This window comes from Anser brachyrhynchus, assembly GCF_964034855.1.
Source record: "Anser brachyrhynchus genome assembly, chromosome: 1".
NCBI lineage: Eukaryota > Metazoa > Chordata > Aves > Anseriformes > Anatidae > Anser > Anser brachyrhynchus.
In genome coordinates, this window is record NC_137694.1 from 1444952 (window position 1) to 1467720 (window position 22769).

At 60.4% G+C, this 22769-nt stretch overlaps 2 protein-coding genes across 14 annotated transcripts in view; one reads left to right on the forward strand and one right to left on the reverse strand.

Annotated features, from left to right (window-relative positions):
• Window positions 1-1954, forward strand: part of NRF1 (nuclear respiratory factor 1) — a 61852-nt gene extending 59898 nt beyond the window's left edge. For all 11 annotated transcript variants that reach the window (XM_080570625.1, XM_080570619.1, XM_080570627.1 and 8 more), the window contains one exon: window positions 95-1954. In XM_080570625.1, the coding sequence (XP_080426751.1) occupies window positions 95-258 (164 nt within the window). In that variant the 3' untranslated portion in view covers window positions 259-1954. The remainder of the gene's footprint in view (window positions 1-94) is intronic.
• A 17022-nt stretch (window positions 1955-18976) lies between these two features.
• Window positions 18977-22769, reverse strand: part of UBE2H (ubiquitin conjugating enzyme E2 H) — a 49792-nt gene continuing 45999 nt past the window's right edge. For all 3 annotated transcript variants that reach the window (XM_080578176.1, XM_080578178.1, XM_080578177.1), the window contains exon 7: window positions 18977-20309. In XM_080578176.1, coding sequence (XP_080434302.1) covers window positions 20185-20309 — 125 coding nt within the window. In that variant the 3' untranslated portion in view covers window positions 18977-20184. The remainder of the gene's footprint in view (window positions 20310-22769) is intronic.

The window sequence follows — 22769 nt, forward strand, 5'->3', positions numbered from 1 at the left end:
GTGGGGAAAAACCCCGCTTTGGGAGCCGGCGTAAACACACCTCACGCCCCCCCCGCTTCTCCTTTTTTTTTTTTTATTTATTTCGTCTCCGCAGGCCTCGTCCAGATCCCCGTCAGCATGTACCAGACCGTGGTGACCAGCCTGGCCCAGGGGAACGGCCCCGTGCAGGTCGCGATGGCACCCGTGACCACGCGGATAGCGGACAGTGCCGTCACCATGGACGGGCAGGCGGTGGAAGTGGTGACCTTGGAACAGTGACGGGCGCCCGCAGCGGGAGCGCGGTGGTGGCTTTCCTCGGCTCTTACGCGAATTAAATTTTTTTTTTTTTTTTTTTTTTTTTTTTTTAAAAAACGCCTCTCCAGAGTTGAAATCAGGTGGCATCGAGGCTCCCGGCTTTGGAAGCGAAGGTTTTTGTTAACCTTTTTTTTTAAAGGAAAAAAAGAAAAAAAAAAAAAGAAAAAAAAATAGCAGAGGATGCGTGTTAAGTGCATTTTTATAGCGCCACTCATCTCGTAGGAGCGAGCAGCCAAATTCTGACGGGACTTTCATTCAAAAGGAGGAAAAAAAAAAAAAAAGCAGCCCCTTAGCCCCCTTTCCCCCAGCATGGAACGGAGCAGGGTGAGGCCGGGGGGGGGCACGGACGCCCTCGGCCGAGACTGCTCCGGCTGCACCGCCGCCGCTCCCGAGCCGCGCCGCCCTCCGCACTTGGCAAATTGGGATTCGAAGATTTTAACGTGGACTTTTATATTAAAAAAGAACGACGACAACAAAAAAAGTGAATTTGGAAAAGGCTCCTCTGGGGAAAATGCATGTGTGACTGCAGGGGGGGGGTGGCAGCTTCCCCCCCCCCCGGGGGTGCCGCTCTGCCGGGAGCCCCGTGCCGGCGCGAGGACAGCTCTGCCTTGGACGGCCGCCGCCAGCCCCGCGCCGCGCTCCGCTCGGCTCCCGTTGGCGCACACTGGAGACCTGTCCTTATTCCTCTGCTCTGGAAAACGTACCTGCCATTTTAGATCTTTTTTTTTTTTCTTTATTATTAATAATAATAATTATTATTATTATTATTATTTCCTCTTGCGTGGATTTGGAACCGAGGGGAACCGCCTCGAGAGGAGCTCGGGCTGCGCTGGGAACGGAACCGGGGCTGCCGGGACCAGCGCTCAGCCCCCCCCTTGCCAAAGAGCCACCGGGGGGGCTCGACCCGACCCCGCTGCCACCCCTGGGACCCCCCAGGACCCCCGGACTGTCCCCTCTGGGGGACCCCTCGGAGCCGTACGCCCGGTCCCGCTCCACGCGCATCCTCCCCCGGCGCATCTCCGCTGCCCGCATCCGACCCGCGCCGCCCAAAAACCCTCCAAAGGAGGGAAGGGGCGCGGGGGCCTTTTTGGGGACAGACCCTACTTGACTTCCCAGCGGGCCAAACCTTTCCAGCGGCGCCCGGCCGAGCCCCCCCCCCCCCCCCCCCTCCAGCCCCGCGGCGCGTGCAGTTGTGCATGGTATTTAATTTGTTTCGTTTTTGGTTTTATTATTATTATTTTCGAGTGGCCATTAACAAAGTTCTCCGCGTCTTGCTCCGCCTTCGAGGAAGTTTTCAGATTCTTGTATTTACTTGTTTTATATGGGAAAATATCAAAACGTTCTTTGTATTACATTTCTTCTGTACTTTAACGAGGGGAGGGAAAGCTTGCCATAGAGACAGTCCTGGTTCTCCGGTTTGTTATTATTATTTTTTTTTAATTATTATTTTTTTATTGTCGTCGTGAAGATGTCGGTGGCTTTCGAGTCCGTGTTTCTTTGGCGGTGAGATGACGTTCTTCTAGTCTGAGAGGTTTCCCCCCTGCCCTCCCCCCCCCCCAAAGAGACAAAACCAGGCAAGTAGCAGAGCATGGACCCCCCCGTTGTTTTCCCAGTGTCTATTATTATTGCCTCATTCAATAAATTGTTACAGATGTGTCTACCCACGCCTCCCGCTCCTCTTTTGGGGCATTTTCCCAGGGTTTCGGGGGGGGGGGTCACCTGCCGTCCCTCCCCGGGGCTTGGTCCCGCACCCGCTGCCCGTCCCCGCTGTGTGTCCGGGGCCAGTTTTGGGGCAGGATTTGTGCTTGACGCACTTGGTGGCCACCTTGCAGCCCCCCCCAAGCCCCCCCGTGGCCCCCAGTAGCCCAGCGGGGGCGCGTTACCGGGCGGGCAGCCCCAGGAGGAGCGGGGCCGGCAGCGCCGCGCTTCAGCAGCTTTATTGGGGGCACCGCCGCCGTGAATCCTGGAGCCCGGTCCCGGTCCTTGGGGGGGCCTGAAGACAAAGAACGGGGACGGGTGGAAGGATGGACAGACGGACGGACGGACGGACGGACGGACGGACGGGAAGGAGGACGACGAGGCAGCGGTGGAACAAGGAGGCACCGGCGTGGCTCGGCCGGCACCCGAGCGAACCAACAGCACCGCACCACGGGAATTGGGGTGCATCCCCCCCCCCAGGCTGGGGTGCCCCGATGGGGCCGGCAGCACGGCCCAGGGGGGGTCTCAGCCCAGCAGACGCTGCCGCCAGGCTTTAATCTTTGCTAATCGGGCTTTAATAAGCAGGTCGGGGCCCCCCCGCCGGGGCGGCTCGCCCGGCACGCCAGGGTCGGCCCCGTTATTATCCCACCCCATAGCGGGGGGCCCGGCCTGGGCACGGGGAGGGTCCTTGGGGGCTCGGGGGGGGCTCCCCAAGCTTAGGCTGCCCCCCCCCCCCCCAAAATCCCCGTGTCCCAGCTGGGTTTGCTGCCGCAGCCCCAGCGCTGCTCTGCCCACAGCGGCCCCAAAATGCAGGATTTGACCCCAAAAGCTCTGCGGGGCCTGGGAAAGAGCCCAGTTGGGGATGGGGGGGGGGGGGGGGGGGTGTCCTTAGGGTGATTCCTGCTGGGGTCTGGGTCTGGGGGGGGGTCCTGGGGTGGGTGCTGGGGGCAGGGCCTGTTTGGGGGGTGGGTTATCGCGGGGGTGCGGTATATCGCGGGGGGCAGGGCTTGGGAGGACGCTCCGCCCCCGCGGCCCCGGGGGCAAGGCAGCGGTGTTGGGCTTGTGGGGAGAGTGTTTGGGTGACGGACGGACGGACGGACGGACGGACAGACGGACTGGTAGATGGAGCACTGGCTGGCTGGACTAACGGAGTGATGGAGCGATGGACGGACGGACAGACGCATGGACAAACGGGCAGACGGATGGACAAACGGGCAGACGGACGGACGGGCTGGCAGCTGGCTCAATGGCTGGACAGACGGACGGACGGACAGACAGACAGACGACTGCCCCCCCACAGAGGACGGCTGCGTGTGGACAGGCGGAAGGACAGACGGACCGACGTGTGGACGAGCAGCTGGGCGGGAGGCTGAAGGACGGATGTTGGCTAGCCGGGCGGACAGACGGACAGACGAAAAGACAGACAGACAGACAGACAGACAGACAGCGCTCCCCCCCCCCCCCCACCTGCCCCACGTGGGCGACCACGAGGCCCCCTTTCTGTCCGTCCGTCCGTCCGTCCGCCCCTGCCCCCAGCGCAGGGCGGCTGCTTCTGAGTGCGCAGCCTGCGGCCCCTAATCCAGCGTGATCCAATCTCCGCGGGCTTACGCCGAAAGCCCCCGTAATCACCCGGCGCTGCCCTACATATCCCCAGCGCCCGCCCGCCAGCACCGCCGGGGGGCTGCAGCACCCCCCCCAGCCCCCAGCCTGGAGCGAGGACTCCCCCACCCCAAGGTTTCAGCCTCCCCCCTCCCCAAAACGCTGTCGACCTCCCCACCTGCACCCGGGGACGGGCAGGGACGAGCGGCAGCATCACCGCTGCCTCAGTTTCCCCCCCCCCCCCGCTTCCTCGAGGCTGGGGGGGGCAGGAGCCGGCCACCTAATCCCATACCCCCCCCCCACCCCCCCGGCTGCCTAATGCTTGGAGTCAAGCGGGGACACGCGGCCACGATGCTCCAATGACCGCCTTCCAGCAGGTCCTGCTCCCAACCCCCCCTAAACCCCTCCCCAAAACCCATTTTAGGATCCCCAAGTCAAAGCAGAAACCCCTCCCCCCACACATCCCCAGCCCTGGGGATGAGCAGGGTGCCCGGCAGCACCCATGGGTGCCGGGGGGGGGCTGGGGGCCGTGTCTGCGGCGGTTCCCCGGGGCTGTAGTTGGCAAGTCTAGAACCACCGGATCCTGCTACCGCACCAGTGTGAGTTCTACCATTGCCAAAGGCAGCCCCAGGGCCGGCACCCGCGGCCGGGACGGGAGGGACGCGCTGCCGGGCCTGGAGAGCTGGAAAAAATAAATAAATAAAACCCCCAAAAAAATAAAAATCCCCCTTCCATCCAAAAAAAAAAAATCCCGGCTGGGGCTGAGCAGCGCCCTGATGCGGCGCCACAGACACTCGAGGTGCTCCATGGGCTGGGGCCGGGCACCCCATCACCAAAAAATGGGGAATGTGCCCCATCACCAAAAAAATGGGGAATGTGCCCCATCACCAAAAAAAACAGGGAATTTGCCCCATCACCAAAAAAATGGGGAATGTGCCCCATCACCAAAAAAATGGGGAATGTGCCCCATCACCAAAAAAATGGGGAATGTGCCCCATCACCAAAAAAAACAGGGAATTTGCCCCATCACCAAAAAAATGGGGAGTTTGCCCCATCCCTGCAAGGGCATCCACATTTCGGGGAGGTTTCCATCTCTCCGGGGTTCTCCTTGTCCCCAGAACGTCCCCTGTCCCTCTGTTGGGGACACACACAGGGGGAAAGCCGACGCGTTTCCCACCCCCCCGCCCCTCGCTGCTCTCTCCGCCTCCTCCCATATTGGCACTACACATAATTGCTCAAAATACATAGACAAAAGCAAAAATGTGCTAGTGCCAAAGCGGGCCGGGCGGCGTGGCGTCGGCCCCGCGGGGCTCGCGGGTCTTTCTCTGCTCTGTTTATGGCCCTATGGTAATTCACTGACCGCGGGGTTGCACAGTGAATTCTACCAGTGCCATACACAGAACAGGAGTAGCGAGCTCGCACCCCCGTTTTTGCCCGATTTTACCCCGAAACCTCGCCCTCCCCGCGTGCCTTTAGGTGCGCTGCAAGGGCAGCGTCCCTGCCCCCCGACCCCATCCCAGGGAGCTTTATTTTTCTTTGCTTGATGAAGACTTAAAAGCGGGGCTGGGCAGGATGGATTTTAATTAGGAAGCGTCGGGAAGATTTTTAATTGGGAGGGTGCCGCCTGCAGCCACCCTCGCCCCGCGCCCTCCGTGGGCGCCCACCGGGCGGCCCCGACCTCCATCCCCCCGAGCAGCCCCGTAAAAAAAAATGGGAGCAAACGGTTATCGATAAAAGGTCGATAAAAGGGCCGCGGGGAGACCCTCACGAGGTGCAGCCCCCCCGGAGGGGCTGGGTCCGGCCACGGCCCGCGGGGCTCGGTCGGAGCTGGGGCAGCCCCGGCCGAGGAACCGGGCACGGGGACAGGGACGAGGCACGGCCGGGACCCGGTGCCGGGAAGCCGTTTCCCAGCCACTGCGGGGGTTACACGGGAACGGGGGCGCCCCGGATGGCTGCAAACCCCGCAAAAAGCTGCAAGCCCCGCTGGATGCCCGCAACGCCCCCGAAATGCTTGCAACCCCCCGGCTTGGTTGCAAATGCCCTAAAGGGTTGCGAGCGCCCTAAAAGGTTGCGAGCGCCCTAAAAGGTTGCAAATGCCCTAAAAGGTTGCGAGTGCCCTGAAAGGTTGCAAAGCGCCTGGGTGGCTGCAAACCCCCAAAAGGTTGCAACCCCCCGGGTCAGCCGCAAGCCCCCCAAAAAGGCCGCAACCCCTCCCAGATGGCCGCGAAGCTCCGAAATGGTTGCAAAGCCCCCAGTAGGTGCAAAGCCCCTGAATGCTGGTAACCCCCTTACCTTGTACCCCTCACCTTGGGGTTAAAAAAAAAAAACACAAAACAGGTGCAAGCCCCCCCAAAAGGTTCCACCCTCCCTACCTGGTTGCACCCCCCCCCCCCCCCCAGATGGCCACAGAGCCCCCAGACGCTCCCCAAACCCCCAGCGGGTTGCAAACCACCCAACTGGTTGCAACCCCTCCCGGATGGCTGCAGACACCCCAAATGGCAGCAAACTCCCCAAAAGGCTGCCAAGCCCCCCCCGGATGGTGGCAACCCCCCCCAAAAGCTTTGCAAAGCCCCCCCCGCCCCCCGCCCCAGGTGGCTGCGAGCCCCCCGGCTGGCTGCGACGACGCTGTCCCCGCGGGGCCGTGCCAAGCGGCCATCGCGAAGAAGGAGGAGGAGGAGGAGGAGGAGGAGGAGGAGGAGGAGGAGGAGGAGGAGGAGGACACGGCACAAAGTCCCCTTTGTGTCGGCTGAGCCGAGGCCCCGGGAAGGGCTGGGGGTGCCTGGGGCCGCGTGCCGGCCTCGAATTTGGGGCCGAAGGAGGCCCACGGCCGCCTTCGCTCACCTCGGGCATCCCCGCGCTTTCGGGAGCCGCGGAGCTCTGCGAGCGGAGGGCTTCGGCCAGCGGGGACGGGTTTGTGCCCCCCTCCCCAGAGCCCTCACCCCGCAGCAAAGCTCCCCCAAAAGCCAGAGGAGCCCCCGCGGGGTCGGGATCGCAGCCAGGAAGGCAGCAGAGCCCCGAGGCCGCGGCCACGTCCGCGGCACCGCTCACCTCTGGCCGCGGCGGGGACGGGGGCACCTCGGTGGCACCGTGGTGGCTCGGGGACGCGGGTCCCTGGGGACGCCCCGCCGGCATCCTTGGCGTGACTTTGAAGGCGACGGCTTCGCCTAATCCCCGCGTGGTCGCCGTCCCCGTGCCCCGCGCCAGGCAGGATCAGGGCCCTTCCCCGGGGCGGCGGCGCGGCGTCCCCTGCGCCCCATCGCCCCTGGGTGCCGCGGACCCCAACCGGGGCAAGGGGAGGGGGTGGCAGCTCTGGAGGTGCCCCCTCGTCCCCATCCCTGTCCCCGTCCCTGTCCCCTGCCTCCGCCCAAGGCCACTGCGGCAGCCCAGGGCCCCGCCGGCCCCGGTGCTGAGCCTGCCCCTCTGCGGAGCCGCCGCACCCCGGGCAATGACGTTGGGAGATGCCGCATTGCGGATGCTGGCCCCCCCCCGGGGCCCCCCCCCCGGCCCCGCTCCCGGCAGCCCCCTCGAAGGGCTCTGCCGCAAGGCCCCAGACCTTCAGCGGGGGGATGCGGGGGGGTCCCCTGGTCCCCGAGCCGAGTTTAGGGTCGAGGGTCCCCCCAAAAAAAGCCTCCCCGAGCCCGAAACGCCGCGGGCGTCACCCAGGGACGCTCGCGGCCACACCACCAAGATGGTGCCCGGCCGCTGCCACCGCCCCGCAGGGGACGGGGACCAAAGGGGCTGGGGGCTGCCGTGGTCCCCAGTGGCTCCCACCAACGCCTGCCCCGTTGTGGGGTGCGGTGAGGGTGGGCGCCCCAATTTGTGCGGCCGCTGCCCCCCCTCCATGGGCACAGGCAGCGGGTGGCTGGGGAGAGCCCGGGTGGGGAAGGGGATGGGGACAGGGATGGGATGGGGACAGGGATGGGGATGGAGACGGGTAAAGGGATTGGGACGGGGATGGGGATGGGGAACGAGGACGGGAATGGGGACGGAGATGGATAAAGGGATGGGGATGGGGATAGGGAAGGGGAGTGGGGACAGGAATGGGGATAGAGATGGATAAAGGGATGGGGATGGAGAAGGGGATGGGGATAGGAATGGGGATAAAGATGGATAAAGGGATGGGGATGGGGACGGAGATGGGGACGGAGATGGATAAAGGGATGGGGACAAGAATGGGGATGCAGAAGGAGAAATGGATGGGGATGGGGATGGGGATGGGGATGGGGACGGGGATGGGGATGGGGATGGGGATGGGGACGGGGATGGGGACGGGGATGGGGACGGGGACGGGGATGGGGAATGAGAAGTGGATAGGGACGGAGATAAGGATATGGCGGGGGAAAGAGATGGGATCCGGGCTGGGGACAGGGACCGGGATTTGGATGGGTTTTGGGATGGAGACGGGGATGGGGACAGACTGACGATGGCGACGGGGACAGGGATGGGGACAGGGACCGAGGCTGCAAAGGGGACAGGGACGGGGACGAGGACGGAGCTGCCACGCACAACGAGGAGCCCGTTTTGAGGCTGAGCAGGGCGTATTTGTGCCGCAGTGCCGGTGACACCCGGGGAGCTGCCCAGGACCCCCCCCCAACCCCAAAGCAGCCCCCGGCCGGGACCAGGACCCCTCGGACGGAGCTCCCCGTGTCCCCCCCGCAGGGCTGCGGACACACCGGAGCCGGGGGCTGCTCTGGGGGTCCCTGCGCAGCCCCGGGGTGGGGATGGGCGGGGGTAAGGACCCCGGGGGGGCCGCAGCAACCCCCCCCCGGCTGCGGGGCACCCATGGGCGCTGCACAGAGCGGGGCCGCGGCCGGGATTTCGTTGCGGGCGCTGTCGGGTGGCGGCACCGGAGCCGCTGCCACCGGGGCCGGGCTGCGGTAACGGCGACCCCGGGGCTTTGGGGGCAAATAAATAGGGCCGATCGGGGCGGGGGGGGCACCCCGGCTCCCTAAATAACCCCCCCGGGGCCGAAGGGGGGCTGGGGCTCAGGGCTGCGCCCCGCTTTCGTTGTCGCCCCTTCGGACCCGCAGGGATGCGGCGGCTCCGGAGCCCCCCCCCCCCCCCCGACGGCGGAGGTTTGGGGGTCCCCGGGCCGGGGGAGGGTCCCTGAGTGTGGGGGGGTCATGGGGGGGGGGGCACTGGATGGGGTCGGAGGGGGCAGAGATTGGGATCATCCCGGGGGGGGGGGGGGGGGGGCTCGGTTTGGGGGTCCCCACGTCGAGGAAAAGCCGCGGGTGGGAAACGCAGCCCCGGGGCCGGATCCTACGGGGGGAAAAGGGGGAGGGGGGGGGGGTCCTAAACCCCACGGGGAGGGGTGGGGGGGGGGACAGCCAGGGCCCCCCCCATCCTTTTCGGGACGAGGCGGCCGCACTTACCTCAGCTCCGGGCGCGGCGCCTCGGCTCCGGGCGGCCCAAAGGGGGCCCGTCGGGGGTCACCGGGGGGGGGGGGGGGGCGGAGATCGGGGCTGAGGGGACCCCGCTGCCGCCCCCCACCCACCCGGGGTGGTGGTGGCGGTGGGGGGGGGGGGGGTCCCGGCCACCTCCCGCCTCCCCGGCGCTCGCCCAAATGGCGAGGAGCGGCGGCGGCGGCGGCCTTAGCCCGGCCGGGGGGACCCCCCCCCCGCGGCTGCAATTGGCCCAGGTGCCCCGGAAGGTGGAGCCGGGCCCGGGGGGGGGGGGGGGGGGGAAGAACCGGGAAGAAGGGGGGGGGGCCGGCCTCACCTCGGGCCACCCCCCTCCAGGAGCCGCCTTCCAACCCCCCCCCAAAAAAAATAACCCACCCGCAGGGTGTGGGGAAGGGACCCCGGACCCCCCCCTCCCCCCCCCCCCAAGCCCACCGGGGACCGGTGGACGGGGGGGGGGACGGGGATGCTGCTGCCCCCCCCCCCCCCCCCCCCCCCCCCCCATCCTCCCCGTGGCCTCGGGCCGGCTGCGGAGGCTCCGTCCCGGAGGGCAGCGGCGGGCAGGGGGCGGCTGCGCCCCGCTGCGGGCTCCCCCGGGGATTTTATAGCCGGGCCCGGCCCCCCCCCCCCCCCCCCCGGGGCCGCCGTCGGGGCCGCTCGCCGGCTGGCGGACACCGGACACCGGCGGGCAGCGGCGGCCCGGCCCCGCACCTGAGCCGCCGCGGCCGTCGCCGATCCGGTTTCGGTGCTCGGGGAGGCCGGGGGGGGGGAGAGGAAAGCGATCCCCCAACCCCCCCCCCCCCCTTCTCCTCCTCCTCCTCCTCCTCCTCTCCGCAACCCGAGCGGGGCCGCGCCCGAGGGGGGGGCACTGGGGGGAGAGGGGGGGGTACCCTTGGACCCCCCCCCGCCATGCGAAAAGCCCCCCCCCGGGGCTGGGCTGTACCCCTGGGGGGCACGGTTGGCTGTGAGAGGTACAGCAGGGTGTTCAAAGCGTGGCTGGGTGCCCCAGAAAGGCCCCAAATGCCCTCAAAACAGCCGCAAATGCCCACAGAACAGACACAAACACCCCCAAAACGGACACGAACACCCTAAAACAGCCCCGACGCCCCCAAAGCAGACAGCAACACCCCAAGCCAGCCCCAAGCACCCCTCAAAACAGCCCCGACGCCCCCCAAAAAAAACACGAACACCCCCAAAACAGTTAAAAACACCCCAAAAACAGCCCCAAATGCCCCCAAAGCAGACACAAAACCCCCAAAGCAGACACAAACACCCCCAAAAACAGCCCCGATGCCCCCAAAGCAGACATAAACGTTCCCAAAACCAGCCCCAAACATGCACCAAAGCAGCCCTGACACCCCCAAAACAGACACAAACACCCCCAAAGTAGACACAAATGCCCCCCCCAAGCTCCCCAAACCAGCCACGAACGCCCCCAAACCAGAGAGGAGTGCTGCTGAAACAGATGTGAACATCCCCAAAGCACACAAATGCTCCTAAAACAGACACGAAGGCTCCCAAAACAGCCACAAACAGCCCCGAAAAACACACTAACACCCCCAAAATACACAAGGTTCCCCAAAACACGGACATATATCCCCCCAAACTGACACAAACACTCCCAAAAGACACACGAATGGCCCCAAAACACACACACATATCCCAAAACAGACATAAGCACCCCCCAAACGAACCAGAACATCCCTAAGACACACAGGAGCATCCCCCAAAACACACAAAACCCCCAAAACACGCTCATAGACTGCAAAACCAATACAACCCCCCCAAAAATTTACATGAGCAGCCCCAAAACACGCAGTAACATCCCTGAAACACGCAGAGAAACATCCAAAACACACACGGACACCCCAAAATGGACACAGACACCCCCCAAAACAAACAAGAACACCCTTAAAACATGCACACGCATCCCAAAACAGACACAAACAGCCCCAAAACTGACACAAGCACCCCCAAAACAGACACGAACACCCCTAAAACAGACACAAGCGCCCCCAGAACAGACACGGGCATCCCCAGAACGGACACGAGCACCCCTAAAACAGACACAAACACACCTAAAACAGACACAAACATCCCCAAAACACACATAAGCACCCCTAAAACAGGCACAAACACCCCCAAAACAGGCACAAACAGCCCTAAAACACACACACGCACCCCTAAAACAGGCACGAGAGCCCCCAAAATAGACACGAGCACCCCCAGAACAGACACGAGCAGCCCTAAAACTGACACAAACTCCCCTAAAACAGACAGGAACTCCTCCGAAACAGACACGAGCACCCCCAGAACAGACAAGAACATCCCCGAACACACACAGCCCCCCCAAACCAGCTGCATCCAGCCACAAAATACGCTGCCCCCCCCCCCCCCAAACCACCCCACACACCCCCCCCCCCAACGCAAGGCCTGTGCACAGGCCCTGACCAAAAAAAGAAAAAAAACTAAAGCCCGTATGGTGTAACCTATTTTATATACATTTATAGGGGGCTATATACGGACACGTACGTGGGGGGGGTCACCCGAGCCCCCCCGAGCATGGCAGCTGCTGGGCTCGGGCCCCAAACCAGCCTGACCAGTTTGGGGCCTGAGGTGGGCTGGGACGGGCTCGGGATCGGGTTGCCGCAGGGCCTGGCGGCGGCCGCGCACCGGGTGGAGGTGGGCGAAGAGGGGTCGGTGGGCGAAGAGGGGTCGGTGGCTCCTCGGTTTGGGGGGTGAGACCCCAGGGAAGAGCCGGGGGGGGTCTGTGGGGAGCAGGGGGGGGAGGTGGAGGGGGCTGGTGCCACCGTCATGGGGCTGAGCTTGGCATCGGGATGGGGATTGGGATGGGGTCGGGCTGCTGGCGGATGTGGCGCCCCGGGATGGTCCCGGAGAAAGGAGGGACCCTGGAATGGTCCCCAAAAGGCCAGGATGGTCCCCAGGATGTGGGATAGTCCCCAAGAACCTGGGATGGTTCCCAAGAGCCTGGGATGGTCCCCAAGACATGGGCTTGTCCCCAAGATGTGGGCTTGTCCTCAAGAACCTGGGATTGTCCCCAAGAGCCTAGGATGGTCCCCAAGAGCCTGGGATGGTCACCAAGATGTGGGCTTGTCCCCAAGACTTGGGATTGTCCCCAAGAACCTGGGATGGTTCCCAAGAGCCTGGGATGGTCCCCAAGACGTGGGCTTGTCCCCAAGATGTGGGCTTGTACCCAAGAACCTGGGATGGTTCCCAAGAGCCTGGGATGGTCCCCAAGAAACTGGGATGGTCACCAAGATGTGGGCTTGTCCCCAAGAGCCTGGGATGTTCCCCAAAAGTCTGGGATGGTCCCCAAGATGGGATTGTCCCCAAGACTTGGGATTGTCCCCAAGAGCCTGGGATGTTCCCCGAGAGCCTGGGATGCTCTCTAAGAGCCAAGGATGGTCCCCAAGGAGGGGAGGTACCTTGGGTGGTCCCCAGGAGCCTGGCGTGGTCCCCAGGAGCTGGGGTGGTCCCTAAGAGCCCGAGATGGTTCCCAAAGACCTGGGATGGTCCCCAAGGACCTGGCTTGGCTTCCAAGCAGGAAGGCGCCTGCGATGGTCCCCAACAGCCGGGATCTTTCCCAAGACCCCAAGAGAGTCCCCAAGATCCCACCTGGTCCCTGAGCAGGGAGGCATCCTGGGATCATCACCCAAGATCTGGGACAGGCCCCAAGAAGGGAAGCTCCCTGTGATGTTCCCCAAAACCTGGAATGGTCCCCAAGAGCCTGGGATAGATCCTAAGAGCCCAGGATGGTCCCCAAGCAGGGAGACACCCCGGATGGTCCCCAGGTGCAAGGATGGTCCCAAAGGATCTCTGGATGATCCCAAAGGCCCCCAGGATGATCCCATGACCAAACCAAGGCCAAGTTTTTCCCCACTCCCCATGCCCCCATGCAGCTCCATGCCGCAGGCACCACCCCAGAAAATGGCTCCGACAACCCAAAAGGTGCAGGGTGCTACCATGGGTAACGTGTGGGTGCACAACACCGTGGTGGACCGGGCACGTAGGGCTGGCCGGGCTGCAAACCCCATCCACGGAAGGGACCCACGCCATCCTGAGCGCGGTGCGGGACCCCCCCGGCGCCGGGCTCGTCCCTCTCCCCGGCACCGTCAATATTTCGGCTCCGCCAGGATCCGGCCGAAATTTCTTCGCGGCCTCACCCCTACAGAAGCCGAGCGGAGCAAATGGCCCTGTTTAAAAATTTACACCGCCTCGCTTTGTTCCTAACCCGAATATTTGATGCGCGCGGACGCGGAGGAGCCTCCGGAAAGGCGGCGGGGGCCGGGCAGAGCCGCCCCGCTGGCGCTGAGGCTCGGGGCCGGGGCTCGGCCGGGGCCGGGTTTCTTTCCAAGGCTCCTCGCCGGGCTCAGATGGGGATGGAAACGATAATGCAATATTGATGCGGCGGGATGCGGGAGCGCAACCCGAGTACATTAGCCACGCGGCCCTCCCCGGCACGTTTTTATGGCTGTGGTGAGGCCGGGGCTGGCAAAACCCCCCTGAGAGGCCTGCTTGGAAATGGGGTTGGACCTTGGGGGGGAAATATTAGGGGGGAGAGGGGTTGGGAGAGGACGGGGGATTGTCAAGGGAGGTGGTTATTTGTTTTTTCTGCCCCTGAGATGCGATGTGAGGGGATCAGTGTCCCACCCCGGTGGGCTGGGGTTGGACACCCCGGCTTTGTGCCCCACTGTTTGGGGTGGGTGAGGAGCTTGGGGCAAAGCTGCTGGGCTCAGGTTCCCCCAGGTTGGTTCCCAAGATGCGGGGTGGTCCCCAAGAGCCTTGGATGGTCCCCAAGACCCTCGGATGGTCCCCAAGGAGGGGAGGTACCTTGGGTGGTCCCCAGGAGCCTGGCGCGGTCTCCAAGAGCTGGGGTGGTCCCTAAGAGCCCGAGACGGTTCCCAGAGAAAACGGGGGCGCAGAAGAGGAGGAAAAAAATCTCGTTTTGGGAAAAGGAGCTGCAAACCAAGGAGTACGGGGAGAGGAAGGGCCCCTGGCTGCAAACCACGGCCGCACGTGGGGCAGGACCACCGACTGCAGGGTGAAGGGCGACGTTTGCCAGCACGGCGCTGGGAGGGGGCTCCCCAGGAGCGCTCCTGCTCAGCCGGGACGCGGCAGGGATGCCGCTGAGGGCAGCTGCAGCCGCTCTCGCCCTCGCCTGGGTCCCTCCTGGGCGAGAACCATCCCTCCGCGTGGCCGCGGCTCCAGCCGGACGCGTTCGTTTACCAGGCCCCGGCCTGCTGCCTCGCACCGGCACCTCCAGCGCTGACCCAAATCGGCATTTGGGGCCCGGATGGAGCCAGTCCCTTCCCCAAACCCACCTCTCTCCCTCCCGTCCTCCCCAAGGGGTTCAGGTGGCGCGGGGAGGGGGTGCTCAGCACCATTGCAGGGGGGGGCCGGGCGCAGCCGTCCCCCGCCGGAGCATCATGCATTAGTAATGGCCACCGATCCGACCCGCGGCGCTGACGGCATTTCTTCCAGCCGGGGGAACAATTCGGGCCGTAACCGGAGCCGGCGCGGGGCAGGCGGAGAGGGCTCAGGTGTCCCCCGCGGCCCTTGGGGGGTCACCTGTCTCGGTGCCCGCTCCGAGCTGCACGTCCCCAGTCCCCGGGTCGGTGGCCGGGGCCAGGCTGCAGGGCTGGCAGCCCTTTGGGGGGGGGGCGCATCCGGATGGGGCTGGGGTCCTTCGGGCACCGGCAGCTCCAGCCTGGAAAAGGGGGCAGTTTTGGGGGTCCGCCGGGGCTGCGAGATCCCAGCCACCTGCTGGGACATGGGGACAAAATGTGGAGGGGGGGGGACATCCCGTTCACCCCCTGGAGCAGCCTGGGGACCGAAGTCCTGAGCATCACCATCCTGTCCCCGTGTCACAGGGGTTGTGCAGCCACCAGGACGGCACCCAGAGCCCCCCGGGGATGGCACCCACCGAGCTGCAGGGCTGGCAGCCAGGTCCCACGGGGGAAAGCACCCAAAGCCCCGCGAGATGGCACCCAGAGCCCTGCAGGGCTGGCACCCACAGCCCTGTGGAGAAGGCACCCAAAACCCCGTGGAGATGGCACCCAAAACCCCGTGGGGAAGACACCCAGTGCCTCAAGGGGCTGGCACCCAACGCTCTGTGGAGAAGGCACCCAGAGACGTTCAGGGGTGGCACCCAAAGCTCCATGGAGGCAGCACCCAGAGCCCCACGGGGAAAAAACCCCAAAGTCCCATGGAGCTGGCACCCAGACCCCCATGGGATTGGCACCCATACCTACGCAGAAGGCACCCAGAGCCTTTCAGGGCTGGTGCCCGAAGCCCCGTGAGATGGCACCCGTCACCCCATGGGGAAGACACCCAAAGTCCCCCGGGGATGGCACCCACAGCCCCACGGGCACCCATGCTCCGTGCCCTTCAGCATCGCACAGCTGGGCAGGATGAGGCCGCCGGGTGCTCCCGGGGTCACCAAGCGGCACCCACCCCTACCTGGGTGTCCCCATGTCCCCATCCCCGGCCACCCAAACCCGGTGAGCTCGGTGGGGTGGGAGGTGGCAGGAGGGGACACGGAGGGCACCACCAGTGCGCCCAGCTGTGCGCGTACTGGGCAGAGTGGGAGGCTACTGGTGGGGCTCGGGGGCCACCTGCTGGGCAGAAGGGACAGCGCCACCCCCAGCTGTCCCTAAAAGCCCCCTGCCGGGGGAGGGACACACAAAGGGGGGGCACAAAGGGCTGTGCCCCCTGCCCTGCTCCCTCCCCAGGGCAGGGCACGGAGCCCGCAGGGCTGGTGGTGGCCCCAGGAGGTGGCACTGGGACGGGGTGTCACCCCCCCCCCCCCCCAGCACCCAGTGTCACCCGAGGGTGCCAGGCCGGGTGCTGGCAGCAGGTGGCACCCAGCCACCAGCCGGGAGGGTTTGGGGGGGTTTGGGGGAACCGAGGGGAGGGTTCCCAGCCCCAAAATTCGGGGCTGCGGCAAGGAAAGCAAGGATGGGGGCGAGCCACTTGCAGGACCCTGGCGCAAAGGTGGGCTGTTGTCCCCGTCCCTGTCCTGCCCCCCAAAATGTCACCTCTGGGGACCCCAAATCCCACGGGCGTTAATTACCCCGCAGCCCAGTCCCCAGAACTGGTGTGTGCTCAGCACCCGGTGCAGCACGGCCCCGTTTTTGGGTGTCCCCCCCAACATCACACAGCACTTTCAAGGTGATGGCACTCTTCCAGGGGCTGAATCCAGCCCTGGCGCTGAACACGGTCACTGGGATGCTCGGAAGCAGGCAGCCAAGGAGGAGGGGGCTCTCCCAGTATCCCCAGTAAGGCACTGGGTGAGCCCTGAGCTCGGCTTCCACCTCCAGCCCGAAGCTGGCCGCGGGGGGCCACACGCGCGCAGCCCCCCCCCGGGACACAGCCCCAAGGGCCCGGGACCCTTCCTGCGAGAACCGAGCTGTCGGGGCTCAAGCACCAGGCGGGCTCCGAGGTATAGACATTATTTTTATTTAAAAAAAGTTTACAGTTCTTTCATTATACACAACTATGGGAGAGGTTATACTCCGAGAGCGAGGAGGCGTTTCGGCTGGGCGGCGACGTGCCCACTACATCACAACGCGGGGGGGGAAAAAAAGGGGAACAAAAAACCAAAAAAAAAGAAAAAAAAAAAAACTTAGACTCGAATGAAGGGCAAAACACCCCGATCTCTTCAAGTATCACACGCTAGGTACCAGTACAGGCAGTAAGACAACGGCCATTTCTCGTGCTGCAAACACCCCTGCTTAAAGTGCCAGCGGGACTGGGACAAGCGAAAAGGAAGGGAAAAGAAGAGAAAATGGTCAAACGCCTCCCGCCCTGCCCCGGGGATGGGCTCCCACCCCAGCGGGGTCTGCATGAGGCTCCCCGCTCGTCCCAGCCAGGCTGTGGGGTCTCGGGGTGGTCGCAAAGGGGCTTCGTGGGCTCCGTCCCACAGCACCTGCGGGGCCAAACCTGCAGGGAGGAGGCTGGGGACCACGGCCCCGGCCTCGAGGCAAGGTGCCGGTGACACCGAGGGGTCCCCAAGGAGCTGGGGGGGTGGTTTGCGCACCAAGAGGCGAGGCAGCTTTTCAGGTCACATATAAAAAAAAAAAAACAAAAAACAAAAAACAAAAACCGAGAGCAAACGGGAGGTGGCAGGAGCAGGAGGCGACGCGGTGCCACGTGGGCACCCAGGGGCTGCAGCAAGTTTTGGGGACCCAGGGACGAGCCTGGGGCTGGGGGCAGAGGGGGGCTGAGCAGCTCCCCCCCTCCCCACAACGGAGGGCATGGTGACAACCAGATTGGTTTCTGAGTAATTCAAAGGAAAAACAACAACAAACAAACCAAAAAAGCTCAAGCTGACCCAAAGAAGAGCTACCATGCTGCACCAGGGCTCCACCTTTCCCTTCCAGACCACGTAGAGGGTTTTATTTACAAACGACTTGTTGGGAGGGAGGCTTCTTTCGGGAGGAGGAGGAGGAAGACTCGGAAACCAAGGGGTGAAAACTGACACAAGATGAAGGAGGAAAAGAAAAGAAAAAAAAAAGAGTGGTGCGAGGAGGCTACAAGCAGGCGTTCCCGGCCCACAGCACTGATCCCTTTCCAGCTCATCCCCTAAAAGCATCTGACCCTAAAAGCATCGTGCGGCAAGGGCACGCACGCCCGCGGGCAGCAGCGGATTTTTTTTTGTGCTGTGCCAGGGTGGTGATTTTGGGCACAGCTCGGCCGTGCTACCCCGGGCAGGGGCATTTTCCAAGGAAAAACCAGCTCTAGACCCCAAGCTGGCAGCCTGGACTCGCGCCACGAGCCCTGCTGCGTCCTCACACCGTCATTTTGGGGGCGCCTTCTTTAGGATTGCGCTCACCCCCCAAAAGGAGAGGGGTACAAGCGCGATGCCTCGAATCTGACCTGGGGGGACAGAGTGATGGGGAGAGGAAGGGTTACCTGCAAAGGAAGGGGGAAGGAGGTTAATTAGAACACTATTTTTATACAATATTGAAAAAATACAAATTTTTATTGTGGTTTTTCTTTTTTTTTTCCTCCTTTTAAACCGAAATCACCACCCAGCACTTGCTCTACTCCTAAGTAGCACCTACGGTAAAGGTTATAGCACAAGCAGACGGCGGGGTCAGCAGGTAAGCGAGTTAAAACGGTGCCAGCCACCCGCGGCCCCTCCCTCCCCAAAGAAATGAGAAAAAACAGCGTGCTAGGTAAGAGTTAAGTACACCATTACATGTTAAATAGTTAATATTACCCTTCCAACAAGCCACAAATGCTAGATAGAGAACTTCAGCACAGTCACTAGCCACAGCCCTACATCACTGCTTCAAAACAAAAAAAAAAAGAAAAAGGGGGGGGGGGGGGAAGGGGAGGAAAACCCTTTGCTTCATGCCCGTAATTAACGTAAAGGAAATTCTTTGTATATTTTTATTAAGGAAAATCATGCTAAAGCAAAATGGTACGAGTTGTTTCTTTTTTTTTTTTCTCCAAAACAACAGCAAAAAAAAAATTGATTGTGCTTTATGAATTCGAAAGAGGATTGTAACCTTCCAACCCCACTGACTCAAAGCTTGGTGGCGTTTCTAAAGAAAAAAAAACAAAAACACACTTCTGGGAAAAGGAAAATGTCCCAATCTGACATCCAAAACTCCGCTCCAGAGTTGCACAGGGTGGGTCGATTTCCACGCACTGTCCTGTGGGTTGCACCGCAAGTGAAAATCATCTTGTCCAAACCCCTCCGAACCCCCCCCAAAATACAGCAGGTAACGTTCAACATTCTGATTGGAAATCCATCTTAGTTCAAACCTCCAACACACAGTTATCCGAGTTCAAGTATACCAGCATCCCAGGTAGACATTTGCTATATCGGGTTTTGTAGCATCGTAACAAAAAATCTCAGCTCGCTGAAAGACACCAAGACAAACCAAACGTTTCATACAGAAGTGTCCTGAAAGGAAGAAAAAAAACAAAACCAACAAAACAAGCAGATTCACTTGCTTCCTCAATTGGTGCTTTTAGTCTTTTTTTTATTCATCTCAATTTTTTTTTCTAGATCATATTCTTTGTTAACTTTACGAAATTTTTAATCCTGTTGTACACACACAAGCAGATGGCTACCAAGCTGGTGCAGAAGGGGAAAAAAAAAAAAAAAGGAAAATAAAATCAGTGCCGATGGATTCGTGGACTACAGCCAATGGGCCAATCTTCGTGGACCTGAAGCTCTCAGCAAGGCTAATCCATCTGGTCAGAGAACCCTCCTAGGGGACAGAGGTGTTTGCGAGGTGTTTAACCATACTTCAAGCAAGAGAAAAAGCAAAACTTGAAGCCATTAAAGGGCAGCAGTTTCAAAAACTATGACAAAGTAAGAGTTTGACTTCACATGTGCTCCAGCTAAATCAAAAGCACTGCTCAGAGAGCATTGTTTGTGTGGTTTTTTTTTTTCCTCCCGAGAAGGGAACAGCTCGTAATCCAGACCAAGAAAGTGAGCAACATCCAGATGAAGGCTTTCAAAAAGTCCCAAGAGCAAATAGACCAGTGGTTGTCAGTCCCTACAGTTCAGAAGGGCAGGCAGGAGTCCACGTACAAAAACGGACTGAAAATCCAAGTCACAATTCTTAAGCTTCAATGCTCTGAATAGCTCCATGCATTTGTGTTGGTTTTTATTTACTTTTTTTTTTTTTTTAAATGTGACTCCACACAAAATACGATCAGCAAGGTTGACCTGAAGGAGCACCTTTTCTTCCACTGTCTGATCTACACGGTTAGTATGTTATCCCCCAGATTTTTTTTTTTTCGTTACTTTGAGGAAACGCTGTTCCACGGCAGCATCCAAGGTGGTGTCTTTGGAAACATCGATCAGAAAGCAAACATCTCGGCTAACTCCCTACCTACCAGGGCAGCTGTTGTAGCTGACAGTTCAGTAGCACACAAGTTGACTTGGCCAAATGGAATCTGAATGCATGCATTCGGGCTGCATATTGCTACCAAAATGGAATGTGGGAATATGCTATGCACCTCGGGTTGAGAAATGACCAAGAAAATCAAGATCTAAAGGGTGATATATATATATATATCAATGCTATTATTCATAAAAACCTTGTTTAGTAATAAAAAAAATTGCTTTGTTTAAATATGAATATTATAGTCTGCTTCTCATGGTTAGGAAATTAGAGTCTCTCTGAAAAGCAGGTTGCCTCTTCTACTACAACTCCATATCCTGAGCCTCGTCTTCCGAGAAGTCGGACATGGAGCTCTCGGATGAGCTGTCCCCGGTGCCTTCTTCCTGTTCTTTTAGTGCTTCTTCTGTTGCATATTTCTGAATGTATTCTGCGTGCGACAGAAAAGAGAAGACATTAAACAGCAAATATTCAACAGGCAGAGGATGGCTAAGCTAGGACTAACAGCTGGCGGGGGTGACGTGTTGGACAGATCGTGCGCATTACAGCGGTCACCGCAGGCTGACCACATTCCTCTGACCAAAGGCAGCACTGTCCAGGAACACGGCAAGAAAACACTTGAAGACAATCAAAGACGTGCAAGACCCTTGAAAATGTGCAGTCTCCATGCTCCCACACCACTGGCACACGCGCACACACAGCTAGAAACAACCCAAGTTCTCCCTCGTAGAGTTTCTCTCACGTTTACTGTAATAGGATTACATTTACTGCCAAAACAGAAGCTTCCACGGTGACAGAGAACAAACCTAAAAGCCATCGAGAGGTCATTATTATATAGCCTGGCTTTAAAAAATTACAATCGGAAAGTTTAAACTGATAGCACAGGACAGGAGTCACTGGAACCTACCTGATAGACTGAGGAGGAAGAGGAGAAATCTCAGAACAAACCAGATGTCCCCAGTTTGGGACGGGAGAGACTGTGCCTAGGTGGAGTTTAAGGAAGAATGGATAGAGAAAGAGCAGAAGACTACTGCGGGAACAGGTTTGTTTAAGGGAATAGGTTTGTTTAAAGTGAAAACCCAAAGCACGTCCCCTTTTCCTCCTGGCTCCTGGAGCAGCCCCTCTAAGGCTCAAGGAGGGGCTGGTGTCCTCAGCACGCGGGTTATTTTGGCCGAGAAAACCTTCTTGCTACACATCCGTGCTGAAAAAGCAGCTTCAGGGCACGAACAAGTGAAGAAACATCCCGACAGCACCTCTTCCACCCTGCCTTTCAGCAAGGAAACGGGAGCTGTGCTTGCGCCGCCTTCGGGGAATTTCAGCTGCAAACTCGTCTCCTTTCCAGGCACGAAGGTACTAAAATGCAAAGCCTCCCCCAGACGGCAAGACTAAAACACTGAAGTGAGGGAGAATTCCGTCATCCCTTCGTGCTCGAAGACGGGTCCCTGCACGGAAACGTGTCACGTACCATCCCCAGCCCAGCAGCCTTCCGAATTGCGAATTCTTTTCTTTCTCCCCAGGAGCAGAAGGGAATGAGGTGCACAAGGATCTCCTCCGGGAGCACAGAGAAGTTTTTTATTCTGTGTCCCATTGGCAGGGGGATGCATTGCAGGGCTGCAGGAGGACACACCCGATATCTCTAAGTCCTAAAGCACAGGTTTCAAAGACTGGGCTTTTTAAAGACTGCGCTTTTTAAAGACTGCATTAGGACTGCCCTTCCTTTCAGCCTAATGGAAGGGACAATACTTGGCAAGAAATCTTTTATCACTCCCCCTATTTCTGGGGCTGATAGAGGGACACGGAGCTCAGGTAGTTGCCCCAGGCCCGGGAGGATGGCATGGGCAGAACCTGAAGACAAACCCTCACGGAGGGGTCCGCAGGACGGAGCAGCCGGTGGCCTCGGCAGCCCAGCTCTGCCCTGAAAAGCTCTACGTGAGAGCTGGCTGGAAGGTGCTTCTGAGCCCAAAGAGCTTCGGTCTAATGACGCACGTAGCGTTTAAGATACATTATTAACTCGCTCGCTCAGACTGCAGAAACTGCTGTTCGAATCTGTTTTACAAGAAGCTGTAAGAACCGATAAAGTATTAAAGGCAGCTCCGTAAACACCAGGAAGCAGGGAGCACTCGAGGCCTCTCCGCGCGCTGCAGAGACTCAGGGTGCTGCCGGGCTCTCGGAGCACACAACATGGACAGAAAAGTACCCTTGTCCTCCGTCCTCAGGTTCTGGTCGCTGAAAATCCTCTTCTCGGAAGGTGCTGGACTATGATATGATGGTGCTTAGGCCCTGCCTGATCGCATCTCCTACCTGTAGCGGAGATCGGGTGCTGTAGAGTCTGGGGGCAGGGGCCACCTGCCAGAAGAGACGGACACTGCAACGTGAAGGAAAACGAAGCAGCAGACCTAATCACATTTAAAGACGAGAGGAAGTGACTGAAAGAGGGATGCAAAAAAGCATCATGCCTTCAGAAGATTTACATGGGTGGGTGGGCAGCAGACGACGAGCAGAGATAAGGAGATGGGATGATGCCGACAGGACACGTCCCTGCAGTGGCCACTCCCTGGAGCTTTCCAGGAACTGATCTCCCAGATAAGCTGTTATTTCTTGCACAATCCAAAGGGAACCAAAGTTCCTTCGCTGCAAGACTTGGGATGTCCTGGATGACAATAGTAACCTCTTCCTGGGAACTTCAGGATCAGATTCACTCTACGCCTACTCCAAACCCACCTAGGATGGCAGGACAGGGGGCCAGAAGTGCTCCTTCACTGCCTGCTTCAAGTGTTCTCCGGCAACCAGTGATTTAGTCACAGAAGCCACCATTTCTTATGGAAAAGAAAAGGAAAAGACCTGCCTGAACCTAAATCGTTTCAGATAAAACGAGACTTACAAGCATGTC